This window comes from Oncorhynchus mykiss, chromosome 3 (genome assembly GCF_057628025.1).
Source record: "Oncorhynchus mykiss isolate SJ-2025 chromosome 3, ASM5762802v1, whole genome shotgun sequence".
Lineage (NCBI taxonomy): Eukaryota > Metazoa > Chordata > Actinopteri > Salmoniformes > Salmonidae > Oncorhynchus > Oncorhynchus mykiss.
The window spans coordinates 3630001-3648379 of NC_143024.1; the positions used below are offsets into that span (position 1 = coordinate 3630001).

Consider the following 18379-nt stretch of genomic DNA (forward strand, 5'->3'; position numbering starts at 1 on the left):
GATACTACTATAGACCATGATACTACTATAGACCATGATACTACTAGACCATGATACTACTATAGACCATGATACTACTATAGACCATGATACTACTATAGACCATGATACTACTATAGACCATGATACTATAGACCATGATACTACTATAGACCATGATACTACTATAGACCATGATACTACTATAGACCATGATACTACTATAGACCATGATACTACTATAGACCACGATACTACTATAGACCACGATACTACTATAGACCACGATACTACTATAGACCACGATACTACTATAGACCATGATACTATAGACCATGATACTACTATAGACCACGATACTACTATAGACCACGATACTACTATAGACCATGATACTACTATAGACCATGATACTACTATAGACCATGATACTACTATAGACCATGATACTACTATAGACCATGATACTACTATAGACCATGATACTACTATAGACCATGATACTACTATAGACCATGATACTACTATAGACCATGATACTACTATAGACCTACAGAAGGTCATTCTTTTCTCTTCTTTTCTGCCTCCTTTAATTTCTCTCTCAATCTCTCTAAGACCTCCTTCCTCTTGTGCTCCCTCCCTCCCTTCTCACTCTCTCTGCCCCCCCCCCCCTGTCTCTCTCTGTCCCCCCCCTGTCTCTCTCTACATTCCCCCTCCTGCAGCCAGCCCCTGGGTTGTAGTTTCCCCTCCTGTCAGCTCAGATAATCCTCTAAATTAAACTAAACATTGATAGTGTCAGTTTGTACTGTCAGACCCATTGTGATGTGTGGATAAGTGTCGTGGTGTCAGGGGTGGATTAGAGTTGCGTTCATCAGTGTGTAATACTTTCCTATCGGTGTTCAGCCTCCGGTGATGAGACCATCCGGTGTCGACCGATCAGATTAGTCACCGACCGTTGCCACAGGACTAGCGTAAACTTTTTTTTTAGGTTAAAACGTAACTCGATCCTGTTTTTCGAAGTCAAGTTTTCGCAGACTCGCTATTGACTTCACAGAGAAGTGATGTGATGGTTTTGGGAGGGAGGAATGGGAGATAGTTGTAATTCTTTAAATCCCGGCTAATTTCATCGCTCTCCGTCCTTCATCTGATCTAACTGCTGCCACATGGTTTATATTAGTTCTCATCCGCCACAGCCAATAGCAACGCAGACAGGGGAGAGGAAGTGACACGTTTAATCTCCAAAATCAAACAGGAATTTGAACCCTCGATTCATTCAGTGGAACAGGAATTCATGTCTGGCCCTGTGAACCCTCTGTGTAAATTCCCTATATAGGACACTACTTTAGATTAGGGCCCAATGGCACCCTGTTCCCTACATAGTGCACTACTTTAGACCAGAGCCCTATGGGGAATAGGGAGCCATTTGGGACACAGGCTGTGTGTTCTGACGGTGTTCTGTGTGTTCTGCCGGTGTTCTGTGTGTTCTGACTGTGTTCTGACGGTGTTATGTGTGTTCTGACTGTGTTCTGACGGTGTTCTGTGTGTTCTGCCGGTGTTCTGACGGTGTTCTGTGTGTTCTGACGGTGTTCTGTGTGGTCTGACGGTGTTCTGTGTGTTCTGACGGTGTTCTGTGTGTTCTGACGGTGTTCTGTTTGTTCTGACGGTGTTCTGACGGTGTTCTGTGTGTTCTGACGGTGTTCAGTTTGTTCTGACGGTGTTCTGACAGTGTTCTGTTTGTTCTGACGGTGTTCTGATGGCGTTCTGTTTGTTCTGACGATGTTCTGACGGTGTTCTGTTTGTTCTGACGGTGTTCTGACGGTGTTCTGTGTGTTCTGACGGTGTTCTGTGTGTTCTGACGGTGTTCTGTGTGTTCTGACGGTGTTCTGTGTGTTCTGACGGTGTTCTGTTTGTTCTGACGGTGTTCTGTGTGTTCTGACGGTGTTCTGTGTGGTCTGACGGTGTTCTGTGTGTTCTGACGGTGTTCTGTGTGTTCTGACGGTGTTCTGTTTGTTCTGACGGTGTTCTGACGGTGTTCTGACTGTATTCTGTGTGTTCGGACAGTGTTTTGTTTGTTCTGACGGTGTTCTGACGGTGTTCTGTGTGTTCTGACGGTGTTCTGTTTGTTCTGATGGTGTTCTGACGGTGTTCTGACGGTGTTCTGTGTGGTCTGACGGTGTTCTGTTTGTTCTGACGGTGTTCTGTGTGTTCTGACGGTGTTCTGGCGGTGTTCTGACGGTGTTCTGTGTGTTCTGACGGTGTTCTGTTTGTTTTGACGGTGTTCTGACGGTGTTCTGTTTGTTCTGACGGTGTTCTGGCGGTGTTCTGACGGTGTTCTGTGTGTTCTGACGGTGTTCTGTTTGTTCTGACGGTGTTCTGTGTGTTCTGACGGTGTTCTGTGTGGTCTGACGGTGTTCTGTGTGTTCTGACGGTGTTCTGTGTGTTCTGACGGTGTTCTGTTTGTTCTGACGGTGTTCTGACGGTGTTCTGACTGTATTCTGTGTGTTCGGACAGTGTTTTGTTTGTTCTGACGGTGGTCTGACGGTGTTCTGTTTGTTCTGACGGTGTTCTGACGGTGTTCTGTTTGTTCTGACGGTGTTCTGACGGTGTTCTGTGTGTTCTGACGGTGTTCTGTGTGTTCTTACGGTGTTCTGTGTGGTCTGACGGTGTTCTGTGTGGTCTGACGGTGTTCTGTGTGTTCTGACGGTGTTCTGACGGTGTTCTGTGTGTTCTGACGGTGTTCTGTTTGTTCTGATGGTGTTCTGACGGTGTTCTGTTTGTTCTGACGGTGTTCTGACAGTGTTCTGTGTGGTCTGACAGTGTTCTGTTTGTTCTGACGGTGTTCTGTGTGTTTTGACGGTGTTCTGTTTGTTTTGACGGTGTTCTGACGGTGTTCTGACGGTGTTCTGTTTGTTCTGACGGTGTTCTGACGGTGTTTTGTTTGTTCTGACGGTGTTCTGATGGTGTTCTGTGTGTTCTGACGGTGTTCTGTGTGGTCTGACTTTGTTCTGTGTGGTCTGACGGTGTTCTGTGTGTTCTGACGGTGTTCTGTGTGTTCTGACGGTGTTCTGTGTGTTCTGACGGTGTTCTGTGTGTTCTGACGGTGTTCTGTGTGTTCTGACGGTGTTCTGTTTGTTCTGACGGTGTTCTGACGGTGTTATGTGTGTTCTGACTGTGTTCTGACGGTGTTCTGTGTGTTCTGCCGGTGTTCTGCCGGTGTTCTGTGTGTTCTGACGGTGTTCTGCCGGTGTTCTGTGTGTTCTGCCGGTGTTCTGACGGTGTTCTGTGTGTTCTGCCGGTGTTCTGACGGTGTTCTGTGTGTTCTGACGGTGTTCTGTTTGTTCTGACGGTGTTCTATGTGTTCTGACGGTGTTCTGTGTGTTCTGACGGTGTTCTGTGTGGTCTGACGGTGTTCTGTGTGTTCTGACGGTGTTCTGTGTGTTCTGACGGTGTTCTGTTTGTTCTGACGGTGTTCTGACGGTGTTCTGTTTGTTCTGACGGTGTTCTGACGGTGTTCTGTTTGTTCTGACGGTGTTCTGACGGTGTTCTGTGTGTTCTGACGGTGTTCTGTGTGTTCTTACGGTGTTCTGTGTGGTCTGACGGTGTTCTGTGTGGTCTGACGGTGTTCTGTGTGTTCTGACGGTGTTCTGACGGTGTTCTGTGTGTTCTGACGGTGTTCTGTTTGTTCTGATGGTGTTCTGACGGTGTTCTGTTTGTTCTGACGGTGTTCTGACAGTGTTCTGTGTGGTCTGACAGTGTTCTGTTTGTTCTGACGGTGTTCTGTGTGTTTTGACGGTGTTCTGTTTGTTTTGACGGTGTTCTGACGGTGTTCTGACGGTGTTCTGTTTGTTCTGACGGTGTTCTGACTGTGTTTTGTTTGTTCTGACGGTGTTCTGATGGTGTTCTGTGTGTTCTGACGGTGTTCTGTGTGGTCTGACTTTGTTCTGTGTGGTCTGACGGTGTTCTGTGTGTTCTGACGGTGTTCTGTGTGTTCTGACGGTGTTCTGACGGTGTTCTGTGTGTTCTGACGGTGTTCTGTGTGTTCTGACGGTGTTCTGTTTGTTCTGACGGTGTTCTGTTTGTATTGACGGTGTTCTGTGTGTTCTGACGGTGTTCTGTGTGTTCTGACGGTGTTCTGTTTGTTCTGACGGTGTTCTGTTTGTTCTGACGGTGTTCTGTTTGTTCTGACGGTGTTCTGTGTGGTCTGACGGTGTTCTGTTTGTTCTGACGGTGTTCTGTGTGTTCTGTGTGTTCTGAAGGTGTTCTATGTGTTCTGACGGTGTTCTGACGGTGTCCTGTGTGTTCTGAAGGTGTTCTGACGGTGTTCTGTGTGTTCTGACAGTGTTCTGATGGTGTTCTGTGTGTTCTGACGGTGTTCTGTGTGTTCTGACGGTGTTCTGTGTTCTGACGGTGTTCTCTTTGTTCTGACGGTGTTCTGTGTGTTCTGACGGTGTTCTGTGTGTTTTGACGGTGTCCTGATGTTGTTCTGTTTGTTCTGATGGTGTTCTGTGTGTTCTGACGGTGTTCTGTGTGTTCTGTGTGTTCTGACGGTGTTCTGTGTGTTCTGACAGTGTTCTGATGGTGTTCTGTGTGTTCTGACGGTGTTCTGTGTGTTCTGACGGTGTTCTGTGTTCTGACGGTGTTCTCTTTGTTCTGACGGTGTTCTGTGTGTTCTGACGGTGTTCTGTGTGTTTTGACGGTGTCCTGATGTTGTTCTGTTTGTTCTGATGGTGTTCTGTGTGTTCTGACGGTGTTCTGTGTGGTGTAATGAATGTATGTACATCACATGATGAAATAAAGCTAGTTTAGTCCCCTCCGCCCCCTAGTTTTAATGGATCCAGTTTAGTCCCCTCTTCTCCTCCGCCCCCTAGTTTTAATGGATCCAGTTTAGTCCCCTCTTCTCCTCCGCCCCCTAGTTTTAATGGATCCAGTTTAGTCCCCTCTTCTCCTTGCCCCCTAGTTTTAATGGATCCAGTGTAGTCTCCTTCGCCCCCTGTAAATCATTCTAACAGTGACCTGCGTGTCATCGGTGAATAATGGGATGGCTGAGTGAGAGAAGGGACATTTGGAATATACATCTCATAGAGGGCCGAGGAGAGAGAGAGAGAGTGTGTGTGTGCGCAAACGTGTGTGTAGTGTGTGAGTACGTCCGTGTGTGTGTGTGTGGTTCTGTCTCTCTGTCTCTCTGTCCCAGTGTGTGTGTGGTTCTGACCCTCTGTGTCTCTGTCCCAGTGTGTGTGTGGTTCTGACCCTCTGTCTCTCTGTCCCAGTGTGTGTGTGGTTCTGACCCTCTGTCTCTCTGTCCCAGTGTGTGTGTGGTTCTGACCCTCTGTCTCTCTGTCCCAGTGTCTGTGTGGTTCTGACCCTCTGTGTCTCTGTCCCAGTGTCTGTGTGGTTCTGACCCTCTGTCTCTCTGTCCCAGTGTGTGTGTGGTTCTGACCCTCTGTCTCTCTGTCCCAGTGTCTGTGTGGTTCTGACCCTCTGTGTCTCTGTTCCAGTGTGTGTGTGGTTCTGACCCTCTGTCTCTCTGTCCCAGTGTGTGTGTGGTTCTGACCCTCTGTCTCTCTGTCCCAGTGTGTGTGTGGTTCTGACCCTCTGTGTCTCTGTCCCAGTGTGTGTGTGGTTCTGACCCTTTGTCTCTCTGTCCCAGTGTGTGTGTGGTTCTGTCTCTCTGTCTCTCTGTCCCAGTGTGTGTGTGGTTCTGACCCTCTGTCTCTCTGTCCCAGTGTGTGTGTGGTTCTGACCCTCTGTGTCTCTGTCCCAGTGTGTGTGTGGTTCTGACCCTTTGTCTCTCTGTCCCAGTGTGTGTGTGGTTCTGACCCTCTGTCCCAGTGTGTGTGTGGTTCTGTCTCTCTGTGTGTCTCTGTCCCAGTGTGTGTGTGTGGTTCTGACTCTCTGTGACTCTCTGTCCCAGTGTGTGTGTGGTTCTGACCCTCTGTGTCTCTCTGTCCCAGTGTGTGTTTGGTTCTGACCCTCTGTGTCTCTCTGTCCCAGTGTGTGTAGGGCAGCAGGACTTCACCATGGCAACAGGGCCTAAAGAAGAACCGGTCCCCCCTGTCCAAGAGACGTCTGTCAAGAGGCTGGTGGTCGGACCTCTGGACTTACGGCTCAACAGCAGCGCCGTGCACCGCCTTCTCAAGATGCTGGCCTGCGCCATGGACCACGAGTACCAACCCTACTACAAACCACAGCCAGGTAGATACCAACCCTACTACAAACCACAGCCAGGTAGATACCAACCCTACTACAAACCACAACCAGGTAGATACCAACCCTACTACCAACCACAACCAGGTAGATACCAACCCTACTACAAACCACAACCAGGTAGATACCAACCACACCCAGGTAGATACCAACCCTACTACAAACCACAGCCAGGTAGATACTAACCACAACCAGGTAGATACCAACCCTACTACAAACCACAACCAGGTAGATACCAACCACACCCAGGTAGATACCAACCCTACTACAAACCACAGCCAGGTAGATACTAACCACAACCAGGTAGATACCAACCCTACTACAAACCACAACCAGGTAGATACCAACCACAACCAGGTAGATACCAACCCTACTACAAACCACAACCAGGTAGATACCAACCCTACTACAAACCACAGCCAGGTAGATACCAACCCTACTACAAACCACAACCAGGTAGATACCAACCCTATTACAAACCACAACCAGGTAGATACCAACCCTACTACAAACCACAGCCAGGTAGATACCAACCACAACCAGGTAGATACCAACCCTACTACAAACCACAACCAGGTAGATACCAACCCTACTACAAACCACAACCAGGTAGATACCAACCCTACTACAAACCACAGCCAGGTAGATACCAACCCTACTACAAACCACAGCCAGGTAGATACCAACCACAACCAGGTAGATACCAACCACAACCAGGTAGATACCAACCCTACTACAAACCACAGCCAGGTAGATACCAACCCTATTACAAACCACAACCAGGTAGATACCAACCCTACTACAAACCACAGCCAGGTAGATACCAACCACAACCAGGTAGATACCAACCCTACTACAAACCACAACCAGGTAGATACCAACCCTACTACAAACCACAACCAGGTAGATACCAACCCTACTACAAACCACAACCAGGTAGATACCAACCCTACTACAAACCACAACCAGGTAGATACCAACCCTATTACAAACCACAACCAGGTAGATACCAACCACAACCAGGTAGATACCAACCCTACTACCAAACACAACCACGTATATACCAACCACAACCAGGTAGATACCAACCCTACTACAACCCACAACCAGGTAGGTACCAACCCTACTACAAACCACAACCAGGTAGATACCAACCACAACCAGGTAGATACCAACCCTACTACAAACCACAACCAGGTAGATACCAACCACAACCAGGTAGATACCAACCCTACTACAAACCACAACCAGGTAGATACCAACCACAACCAGGTAGATACCAACCCTACTACAAACCACAATCAGGTAGATACCAACCCTACTACAAACCACAACCAGGTAGCTACCAACCCTACTACAAACCACAACCAGGTAGATACCAACCCTACTACAAACCACAACCAGGTAGATACCAACCACAACCAGGTAGATACCGACCAGGTAGATTCCAACCAGGTAGATACCAACCCTACTACAACCAGGTAGATACCAACCCTACTACAACCAGGTAGATACCAACCAGGTAGATACCAACCAGGTATATTCCAACCAGGTAGATACCAACCAGGTAGATACCAACCCTACTACAACCAGGTAGATACCAACCAGGTAGATACCAACCAGGTATATTCCAACCAGGTAGATACCAACCAGGTAGATACCAACCAGGTATATTCCAACCAGGTAGATACCAACCAGGTAGATACCAACCAGGTATATTCCAACCAGGTAGATACCAACCAGGTAGATACCAACCAGGTAGATACCAACCAGGTAGATACCAACCAGGTAGATTCCAACCAGGTAGATACCAACCAGGTAGATACCAACCAGGTAGATACCAACCAGGTAGATACCAACCAGGTAGATACCAACCAGGTATATTCCAACCAGGTAGATACCAACCAGGTAGATACCAACCAGGTATATTCCAACCAGGTAGATACCAACCAGGTAGATACCAACCAGGTAGATACCAACCAGGTAGATACCAACCAGGTAGATTCCAACCAGGTAGATACCAACCAGGTAGATTCCAACCAGGTAGATACCAACCAGGTAGATTCCAACCCTTTGTCATGTTATTCACTGTAACTGTCTGTTTCAGTGAACCAGGTGAGATTCCACAAGTAGTCTGTCATACATACACTGCTATTATAATGTCCCCATAGTGTCCATCTCTCAAGACATCACTGCTATTATAATGTCCCCATAGTGTCCATCTCTCAAGACATCACTGCTATTATAATGTCCCCATAGTGTCCATCTCTCAAGACAATACTTATTATAATGTCCTCGTAGTGTCCATCAAGACAACACTGTTATAATGTCCCCATAGTGTCCATCAAGACATCACTGTTATTATAATGTCCCCATAGTGTCCATCTCTCAAGACATCACTGCTATTATAATGTCCTCATAGTGTCCATCAAGACAACACTGTTATAATGTCCCCATAGTGTCCATCAAGACATCACTGTTATTATAATGTCCCCATAGTGTCCATCAAGACAACACTGTTATTATAATGTCCCCATAGTGTCCATCTCTCAAGACATCACTGCTATTATAATGTCCTCATAGTGTCCATCAAGACAACACTGTTATAATGTCCCCATAGTGTCCATCAAGACATCACTGTTATTATAATGTCCCCATAGTGTCCATCAAGACATCACTGCTATTATAATGTCCTCATAGTGTCCATCAAGACAACACTGTTATAATGTCCCAATAGTGTCCATCAAGACATCACTGTTATTATAATGTCCCCATAGTGTCCATCAAGACAACACTGTTATTATAATGTCCCCATAGTGTCCATCTCTCAAGACATCACTGCTATTATAATGTCCTCGTAGTGTCCATCAAGACAACACTGTTATTATAATGTCCCCATAATGTCCATCAAGACAACACTTATTTTAATGTCTGTGTCCATCTCTCAAGACAACACTGTTATAATGTCCCCATAGTGTCCATCAAGACATCACTGTTAAAATGTCCCAATAGTGTCCATCTCTCAAGACATCACTGCTATTATAATGTCCTCGTAGTGTCCATCAAGACAACACTGCTATTATAATGTCCCCATAGTGTCCATCACGACAACACTGTTATTATAATGTCTCCATAGTGTCCATCTCTCAAGACATCACTGCTATTATAATGCCCCCATAGTGTCCATTTAGACATCACTGTTATTATAATGTCCCCATAGTGTCCATCAAGACAACACTGTTATTATAATGTCCCCATAATGTCCCATCTCTCAAGACAATACTTATTATAATGTCCCCATAGTGTCCATCAAGACAACACTGTTATTATAATGTCCCCATACTGTCCCATCTCTCAAGACAATACTTATTATAATGTCTCCATAGTGTCCACCAAGACATCACTGTTATTATAATGTCCCCATAGTGTCCATCAAGACATCACTGCTATTATAATGTCCCCATAGTGTCCATCAAGACAACACTGTTATAATGTCCCCATAGTGTCCATCAAGACAACACTGTTATTATAATGTCCCCATAGTGTCCATCAAGACAACGCCGCTATTATAATGTCCCCATAGTGTCCATCAAGACAACACTGCTATTATAATGTCCCCATAGTGTCCATCTCTCAAGACAAGACTTATTATAATGTCCCCATAATGTCCATCAAGACAACACTGCTATTATAATGTCCTCATAGTGTCCATCAAGACATCACTGCTATTATAATGTCCCCATAGTGTCCATCAAGACAAAACTGTTATTATAATGTCCCCATAGTGTCCATCAACACTGTTATTATAATGTCCCCATAGTGTCCCATCTATCAAGTCAAGACTTATTATAATGTCCCCATAGTGTCCCCATAATGTCCCATCTCTCAAGTCAAGCTTCCCCTCATCACCACTAACATTGTGTTCCAGTACGGACAACAATCTTCAAGCACCACCCCCTGTGTGTTTATGAAACATGTACGATGCTTCCCTCCAGGACATGTTGCTCCGTTCAGAGGTCCCCCGTGGGGTTCGGCTAGTCGGGAGTGATCCTCTGTGATCTGTTTGTGAAGGTCGAAAGGTCAAACCAAACACCTTTTTGTCAGCCGTGGACTTGGCGGCGGCCAGCGGTGACGTCGTCTGTGGGGATGTTTGGAAACGAGAGGTCGTTTTCCAGAGTTCTGTTGAAACCAGGACATCCGTTGCTTTCAATTGTTACAAACATAGAGTCATTAGAGGTCTTCAAAGGATTTGTGTGTGTGTGTGTGTGTGTGTGTGTGTATTCCTGCCCTGTGTGTGTATTCCTGCCCTGTGTGTTCTCTCTGTTACAATGCCTTTCAGTCCAGGGAGAGAAGGTGCATGTTAACTAGTGATGCTCTCTGACCCCTGTGCTCTCTGACCCCTGTGCTCTCTGACCCCTCCCAGTCGAGGAGCCCAGGAAGAGGTAGTGGTCCTGGAGGAGTTTATCGTCACCCGACTCACCCTGTTACCTCTCTCTCTCTCTCTCTCTCTCTCTCTCTCTGTGTCTCGCTGTGTCTCTCTCTCTCTCTCTGTCTCTCTCGTCTCTCTCTCTCTCTCTCTCTCTCTACCTCTCTCTCTCTCTCTCTCTCTCTCTCTCTCTCTCTCTCTCTTTCTCTCTCTCTTTCTCTCTCTCTCTTTCTCTCTCTCCCTCTCTCTCCCTATTCCCTCCTCCCCTCTCTCTCTACTCTCTCCTCCCCCCTCTCTCTACTCCTCCCCTCTCTCTCTACTTCCCCCCCTCCCTCTCTCTCCCTATTCCCTCCTCCCCTCTCTCTCTTTCTCTCTACACTCCCTCCCTCTCCCTCCCTCCCCCCTCCTCCCCTCTCTCTACTCCCTCTACCTCTCTCTCTCTACTCCCCCCTAAACTCCCTCTCTCTCCCTATTCCCTCCTCCCCTCTCTCTCTACTCCCTCCTCCCCTCTCTCTCTACTCCCCCCTAACTCCCTCTCTCTTCCTATTCCCTCCTCCCCCCTCTCTCTCCCTATTCCCTCCTCCCCTCTCTCTCTCAGACCCAGTGGAGGTGCCCCGGGCTCCAGCCTCCCAGGAGGAGGTATCAGTGCTGGAGGAGTTTATCCCTACCAGGCTGACCTGCCTCACCCTGCAGAAGGTCACTGTCACCCTCAACATGGCCGAGTTCAACCTCCTACACACACTGATTCCTGTCATCATGGGACAGAAGGTAGACTGGACAATCTCCTCTCCTTTCCTTTCCTCTCCTCTCCTCTCCTCTGGCTCTCCTCTGGCTCTCCTCTGGCTCTCCTCTCCTCTCCTCATGTAGACCAGTGACTGGCACTAAACCCTCTCCTCTCCTCTCCTCTCCTCTCCTCTCCTCTCCTCTCCTCTCCTCTCCTCTCCTCTCACCATGTAGACCAGTGACTGCCACTAAACCCTCTCCTCTCCTCTCCTCTCCTCTCCTCTCCTCTCCTCTCCTCTCCTCTCCTCTCCTCTCCTCTCCTCTCCTCTCCTCTCCTCTCCTCTCCTCTCCCTCTCCCTCTCCCTCTCCCTCTCCTCCTACCATGTAGACCAGGGACTGCCACTGACCCTACACCCCCCTCTCCTCCTCTCTCCATCCAGGCCCCACCAGGTCCGGTCAGTGTGCCAGTCTTCCAGGCGATGCGACCCCTGCCGGCCCTCAGGTTCCAGGTGGACAGCGTTAATGTGGAGCACTCTGTTCCCATGTTCGCCCCTGAGCTCATCAACACCGTCTCCTCTCTCAGCCAGCCCTCTGATAACCTGCTGCACCACTGTTACACACACTGCTACCTCAAGGTAACACACACAGATACTCACACACACACACACCACACATACACACTGCTACCTCAAGGTAACACACACACACACACACACACACACACACACACACACACACACACACACACACACACACACACACACACACACTGATACCTCAAGGTGACACACAGACACACACACACACACACACACACACACACACACACACACACACACACACTGCTACCTCAAGGTGACACACACACACTCTGCTACCTCAAGGTGACACACATACACACACACACATTGCTACCTCAAGGAGACACACACACACTCTGCTACCTCAAGGAGACACACACACACTCTGCTACCTCAAGGTGACACACACACACACACACACTTCTGGTCCCCACACAGACAGTCAGCCCCTGTCCTCCATGTTGTTAGACAGTCAGCCCCTGTCCTCCATGTTGTTAGACAGTCAGCCCCTGTCCTCCATGTTGTTAGACAGTCAGCCCCTGTCCTCCATGTTGTTAGACAGTCAGCCCCTGTCCTCCATGTTGTTAGACAGTCAGCCCCTGTCCTCCATGTTGTTAGACAGTCAGCCCCTGTCCTCCATGTTGTTAGACAGTCAGCCCCTGTCCTCCATGTTGTTAGACAGTCAGCCCCTGTCCTCCATGTTGTTAGACAGTCAGCCCCTGTCCTCCATGTTGTTAGACAGTCAGCCCCTGTCCTCCATGTTGTTAGACAGTCAGCCCCTGTCCTCCATGTTGTTAGACAGTCAGCCCCTGTCCTCCATGTTGTTAGACAGTCAGCCCCTGTCCTCCATGTTGTTAGACAGTCAGCCCCTGTCCTCCATGTAATTAGACAGTCAGCCCCTGTCCTCCATGTTGTTAGACAGTCAGCCCCTGTCCTCCATGTTGTTAGACAGTCAGCCCCTGTCCTCCATGTTGTTAGACAGTCAGCCCCTGTCCTCCATGTTGTTAGACAGTCAGCCCCTGTCCTCCATGTTGATAGACAGTCAGCCCCTGTCCTCCATGTTGTTAGACAGTCAGCCCCTGTCCTCCATGTTGTTAGACAGTCAACCCCTGTCCTCCATGTTGTTAGACAGTCAGCCCCTGTCCTCCATGTTGTTAGACAGTCAGCCCCTGTCCTCCATGTTGTTAGACAGTCAGCCCCTGTCCTCCATGTTGTTAGACAGTCAGCCCCTGTCCTCCATGTTGTTAGACAGTCAGCCCCTGTCCTCCATGTTGTTAGACAGTCAGCCCCTGTCCTCCATGTTGTTAGACAGTCAGCCCCTGTCCTCCATGTTGTTAGACAGTCAGCCCCTGTCCTCCATGTTGTTAGACAGTCAGCCCCTGTCCTCCATGTTGTTAGACAGTCAGCCCCTGTCCTCCATGTTGTTAGACAGTCAGCCCCTGTCCTCCATGTTGTTAGACAGTCAACCCCTGTCCTCCATGTTGTTAGACAGTCAGCCCCTGTCCTCCATGTTGTTAGACAGTCAGCCCCTGTCCTCCATGTTGTTAGACAGTCAGCCCCTGTCCTCCATGTTGTTAGACAGTCAGCCCCTGTCCTCCATGTTGTTAGACAGTCAGCCCCTGTCCTCCATGTTGTTAGACAGTCAGCCCCTGTCCTCCATGTTGTTAGACAGTCAGCCCCTGTCCTCCATGTTGTTAGACAGTCAGCCCCTGTCCTCCATGTTGTTAGACAGTCAGCCCCTGTCCTCCATGTTGTTAGACAGTCAGCCCCTGTCCTCCATGTTGTTAGACAGTCAACCCCTGTCCTCCATGTTGTTAGACAGTCAGCCCCTGTCCTCCATGTTGTTAGACAGTCAGCCCCTGTCCTCCATGTTGTTAGACAGTCAGCCCCTGTCCTCCATGTTGTTAGACAGTCAGCCCCTGTCCTCCATGTTGTTAGACAGTCAGCCCCTGTCCTCCATGTTGTTAGACAGTCAGCCCCTGTCCTCCATGTTGTTAGACAGTCAGCCCCTGTCCTCCATGTTGTTAGACAGTCAGCCCCTGTCCTCCATGTTGTTAGACAGTCAGCCCCTGTCCTCCATGTTGTTAGACAGTCAGCCCCTGTCCTCCATGTTGTTAGACAGTCAGCCCCTGTCCTCCATGTTGTTAGACAGTCAGCCCCTGTCCTCCATGTTGTTAGACAGTCAGCCCCTGTCCTCCATGTTATTTATATTGTGTGTGTTTTCATTTGAATTATGATTTCTAAATAAAAGACTGGAGATTGTTCATCAGCGTTCTGAAACTAGAAGTAGTTCAACACCATCTATGATGTATATTATCAGATAGTTGTAACAGTTCTGGTTAGTTCAACATCATCTAGGATGTATATTATCAGATAGTTGTAACAGTTCTGGTTAGTTCAACACCATCTATGATGTATATTATCAGATAGTTGTAGCAGTTCTGGTTAGTTCAACACCATCTAGGATGTATATTATCAGATAGTTGTAACAGTTCTGGTTAGTTCAACACCATCTATGATGTATATTATCAGATAGTTGTAACAGTTCTGGTTAGTTCAACATCATCTAGGATGTATATTATCAGATAGTTGTAGCAGTTCTGGTTAGTTCAACACCATCTATGTATATTATCAGATAGTTGTAGCAGTTCTGGTTAGTTCAACACCATCTATGTATATTATCAGATAGTTGTAGCAGTTCTGGTTAGTTCAACATCATCTAGGATGTTTATTATCAGATAGTTGTAACAGTTCTGGTTAGTTCAACACCATCTAGGATGTATATTATCAGATAGTTGTAGCAGTTCTGGTTAGTTCAACACCATCTATGTATATTATCAGATAGTTGTAGCAGTTCTGGTTAGTTCAACATCATCTAGGATGTTTATTATCAGATAGTTGTAGCAGTTCTGGTTAGTTCAACATCATCTATGTATATTATCAGATAGTTGTAACAGTTCTGGTTAGTTCAACACCATCTATGTATATTATCAGATAGTTGTAACAGTTCTGGTTAGTTCAACATCATCTAGGATGTATATTATCAGATAGTTGTAACAGTTCTGGTTAGTTCAACATCATCTAGGATGTATATTATCATATAGTTGTAGCAGTTCTGGTTAGTTCAACACCATCTATGTATATTATCAGATAGTTGTAGCAGTTCTGGTTAGTTCAACACCATCTAGGATGTATATTATCAGATAGTTGTAACAGTTCTGGTTAGTTCAACACCATCTAGGATGTATATTATCAGATAGTTGTAACAGTTCTGGTTAGTTCAACATCATCTAGGATGTATATTATCAGATAGTTGTAACAGTTCTGGTTAGTTCAACATCATCTAGGATGTATATTATCAGATAGTTGTAGCAGTTCTGGTTAGTTCAACATCATCTAGGATGTATATTATCAGATAGTTGTAACAGTTCTGGTTAGTTCAACACCATCTATGTATATTATCAGATAGTTGTAACAGTTCTGGTTAGTTCAACACCATCTAGGATGTATATTATCAGATAGTTGTAACAGTTCTGGTTAGTTCAACATCATCTAGGATGTATATTATCAGATAGTTGTAACAGTTCTGGTTAGTTCAACACCATCTATGTATATTATCAGATAGTTGTAACAGTTCTGGTTAGTTCAACACCATCTATGTATATTATCAGATAGTTGTAACAGTTCTGGTTAGTTCAACATCATCTAGGATGTATATTATCAGATAGTTGTAACAGTTCTGGTTAGTTCAACACCATCTATGTATATTATCAGATAGTTGTAACAGTTCTGGTTAGTTCAACACCATCTAGGATGTATATTATCAGATAGTTGTAGCAGTTCTGGTTAGTTCAACACCATCTAGGATGTATATTATCAGATAGTTGTAACAGTTCTGGTTAGTTCAACACCATCTATGATGTATATTATCAGATAGGTGTAACAGTTCTGGTTAGTTCAACATCATCTAGGATGTATATTATCAGATAGTTGTAACAGTTCTGGTTAGTTCAACACCATCTATGATGTATATTATCAGATAGGTGTAACAGTTCTGGTTAGTTCAACATCATCTAGGATGTATATTATCAGATAGTTGTAACAGTTCTGGTTAGTTCAACATCATCTAGGATGTATATTATCAGATAGTTGTAACAGTTCTGGTTAGTTCAACACCATCTATGTATATTATCAGATAGTTGTAACAGTTCTGGTTAGTTCAACATCATCTATGTATATTATCAGATAGTTGTAGCAGTTCTGGTTAGTTCAACATCATCTAGGATGTATATTATCAGATAGTTGTAGGAGTTCGGGTTAGTTCAACACCATCTAGGATGTATATTATCAGATAGTTGTAGGAGTTCGGGTTAGTTCAACATCATCTAGGATGTATATTATCAGATAGTTGTAACAGTTCTGGTTAGTTCAACACCATCTATGTATATTATCAGATAGTTGTAGCAGTTCTGGTTAGTTCAACATCATCTAGGATGTATATTATCATATAGTTGTAGCAGTTCTGGTTAGTTCAACATCATCTAGGATGTATATTATCAGATAGTTGTAACAGTTCTGGTTAGTTCAACATCATCTAGGATGTATATTATCAGATAGTTGTAACAGTTCTGGTTAGTTTAACATCATCTAGGATGTATATTATCAGATAGGTGTAACAGTTCTGGTTAGTTCAACATCATCTAGGATGTATATTATCAGATAGTTGTAGCAGTTCTGGTTAGTTCAACACCATCTATGTATATTATCAGATAGTTGTAGCAGTTCTGGTTAGTTCAACATCATCTAGGATGTATATTATCAGATAGTTGTAACAGTTCTGGTTAGTTCAACACCATCTATGTATATTATCAGATAGTTGTAACAGTTCTGGTTAGTTCAACACCATCTAGGATGTATATTATCAGATAGTTGTAGCAGTTCTGGTTAGTTCAACACCATCTAGGATGTATATTATCAGATAGGTGTAACAGTTCTGGTTAGTTCAACATCATCTAGGATGTATATTATCAGATAGTTGTAACAGTTCTGGTTAGTTCAACACCATCTATGATGTATATTATCAGATAGGTGTAACAGTTCTGGTTAGTTCAACATCATCTAGGATGTATATTATCAGATAGTTGTAACAGTTCTGGTTAGTTCAACATCATCTAGGATGTATATTATCAGATAGTTGTAACAGTTCTGGTTAGTTCAACACCATCTATGTATATTATCAGATAGTTGTAACAGTTCTGGTTAGTTCAACATCATCTATGTATATTATCAGATAGTTGTAGCAGTTCTGGTTAGTTCAACATCATCTAGGATGTATATTATCAGATAGTTGTAGGAGTTCGGGTTAGTTCAACACCATCTAGGATGTATATTATCAGATAGTTGTAGGAGTTCGGGTTAGTTCAACATCATCTAGGATGTATATTATCAGATAGTTGTAACAGTTCTGGTTAGTTCAACACCATCTATGTATATTATCAGATAGTTGTAGCAGTTCTGGTTAGTTCAACATCATCTAGGATGTATATTATCATATAGTTGTAGCAGTTCTGGTTAGTTCAACATCATCTAGGATGTATATTATCAGATAGTTGTAACAGTTCTGGTTAGTTCAACATCATCTAGGATGTATATTATCAGATAGTTGTAACAGTTCTGGTTAGTTTAACATCATCTAGGATGTATATTATCAGATAGGTGTAACAGTTCTGGTTAGTTCAACATCATCTAGGATGTATATTATCAGATAGTTGTAGCAGTTCTGGTTAGTTCAACACCATCTATGTATATTATCAGATAGTTGTAGCAGTTCTGGTTAGTTCAACATCATCTAGGATGTATATTATCAGATAGTTGTAGCAGTTCTGGTTAGTTCAACATCATCTAGGATGTATATTATCAGATAGTTGTAGCAGTTCTGGTTAGTTCAACATCATCTAGGATGTATATTATCAGATAGTTGTAACAGTTCTGGTTAGTTCAACACCATCTATGTATATTATCAGATAGTTGTAACAGTTCTGGTTAGTTCAACACCATCTATGATGTATATTATCAGATAGTTGTAACAGTTCTGGTTAGTTCAACATCATCTAGGATGTATATTATCAGATAGTTGTAGCAGTTCTGGTTAGTTCAACACCATCTATGTATATTATCAGATAGTTGTAGCAGTTCTGGTTAGTTCAACACCATCTAGGATGTATATTATCAGATAGTTGTAACAGTTCTGGTTAGTTCAACACCATCTATGTATATTATCAGATAGTTGTAACAGTTCTGGTTAGTTCAACACCATCTAGGATGTATATTATCAGATAGTTGTAGCAGTTCTGGTTAGTTCAACACCATCTAGGATGTATATTATCAGATAGGTGTAACAGTTCTGGTTAGTTCAACATCATCTAGGATGTATATTATCAGATAGTTGTAACAGTTCTGGTTAGTT

At 44.9% G+C, this 18379-nt stretch overlaps 1 protein-coding gene across 1 annotated transcript in view; it reads left to right on the top strand.

The window, feature by feature from the left end:
- LOC149984267 (intermembrane lipid transfer protein VPS13B-like) overlaps nt 1-18379 on the top strand; it is a 721339-nt gene that overhangs the window by 120770 nt on the left and 582190 nt on the right. Inside the window, 3 exon segments of the mRNA XM_090230526.1 lie at nt 5971-6171; nt 11208-11377; nt 11773-11967. Of these exon segments, the coding sequence (XP_090086652.1) occupies nt 5971-6171; nt 11208-11377; nt 11773-11967 (566 nt within the window).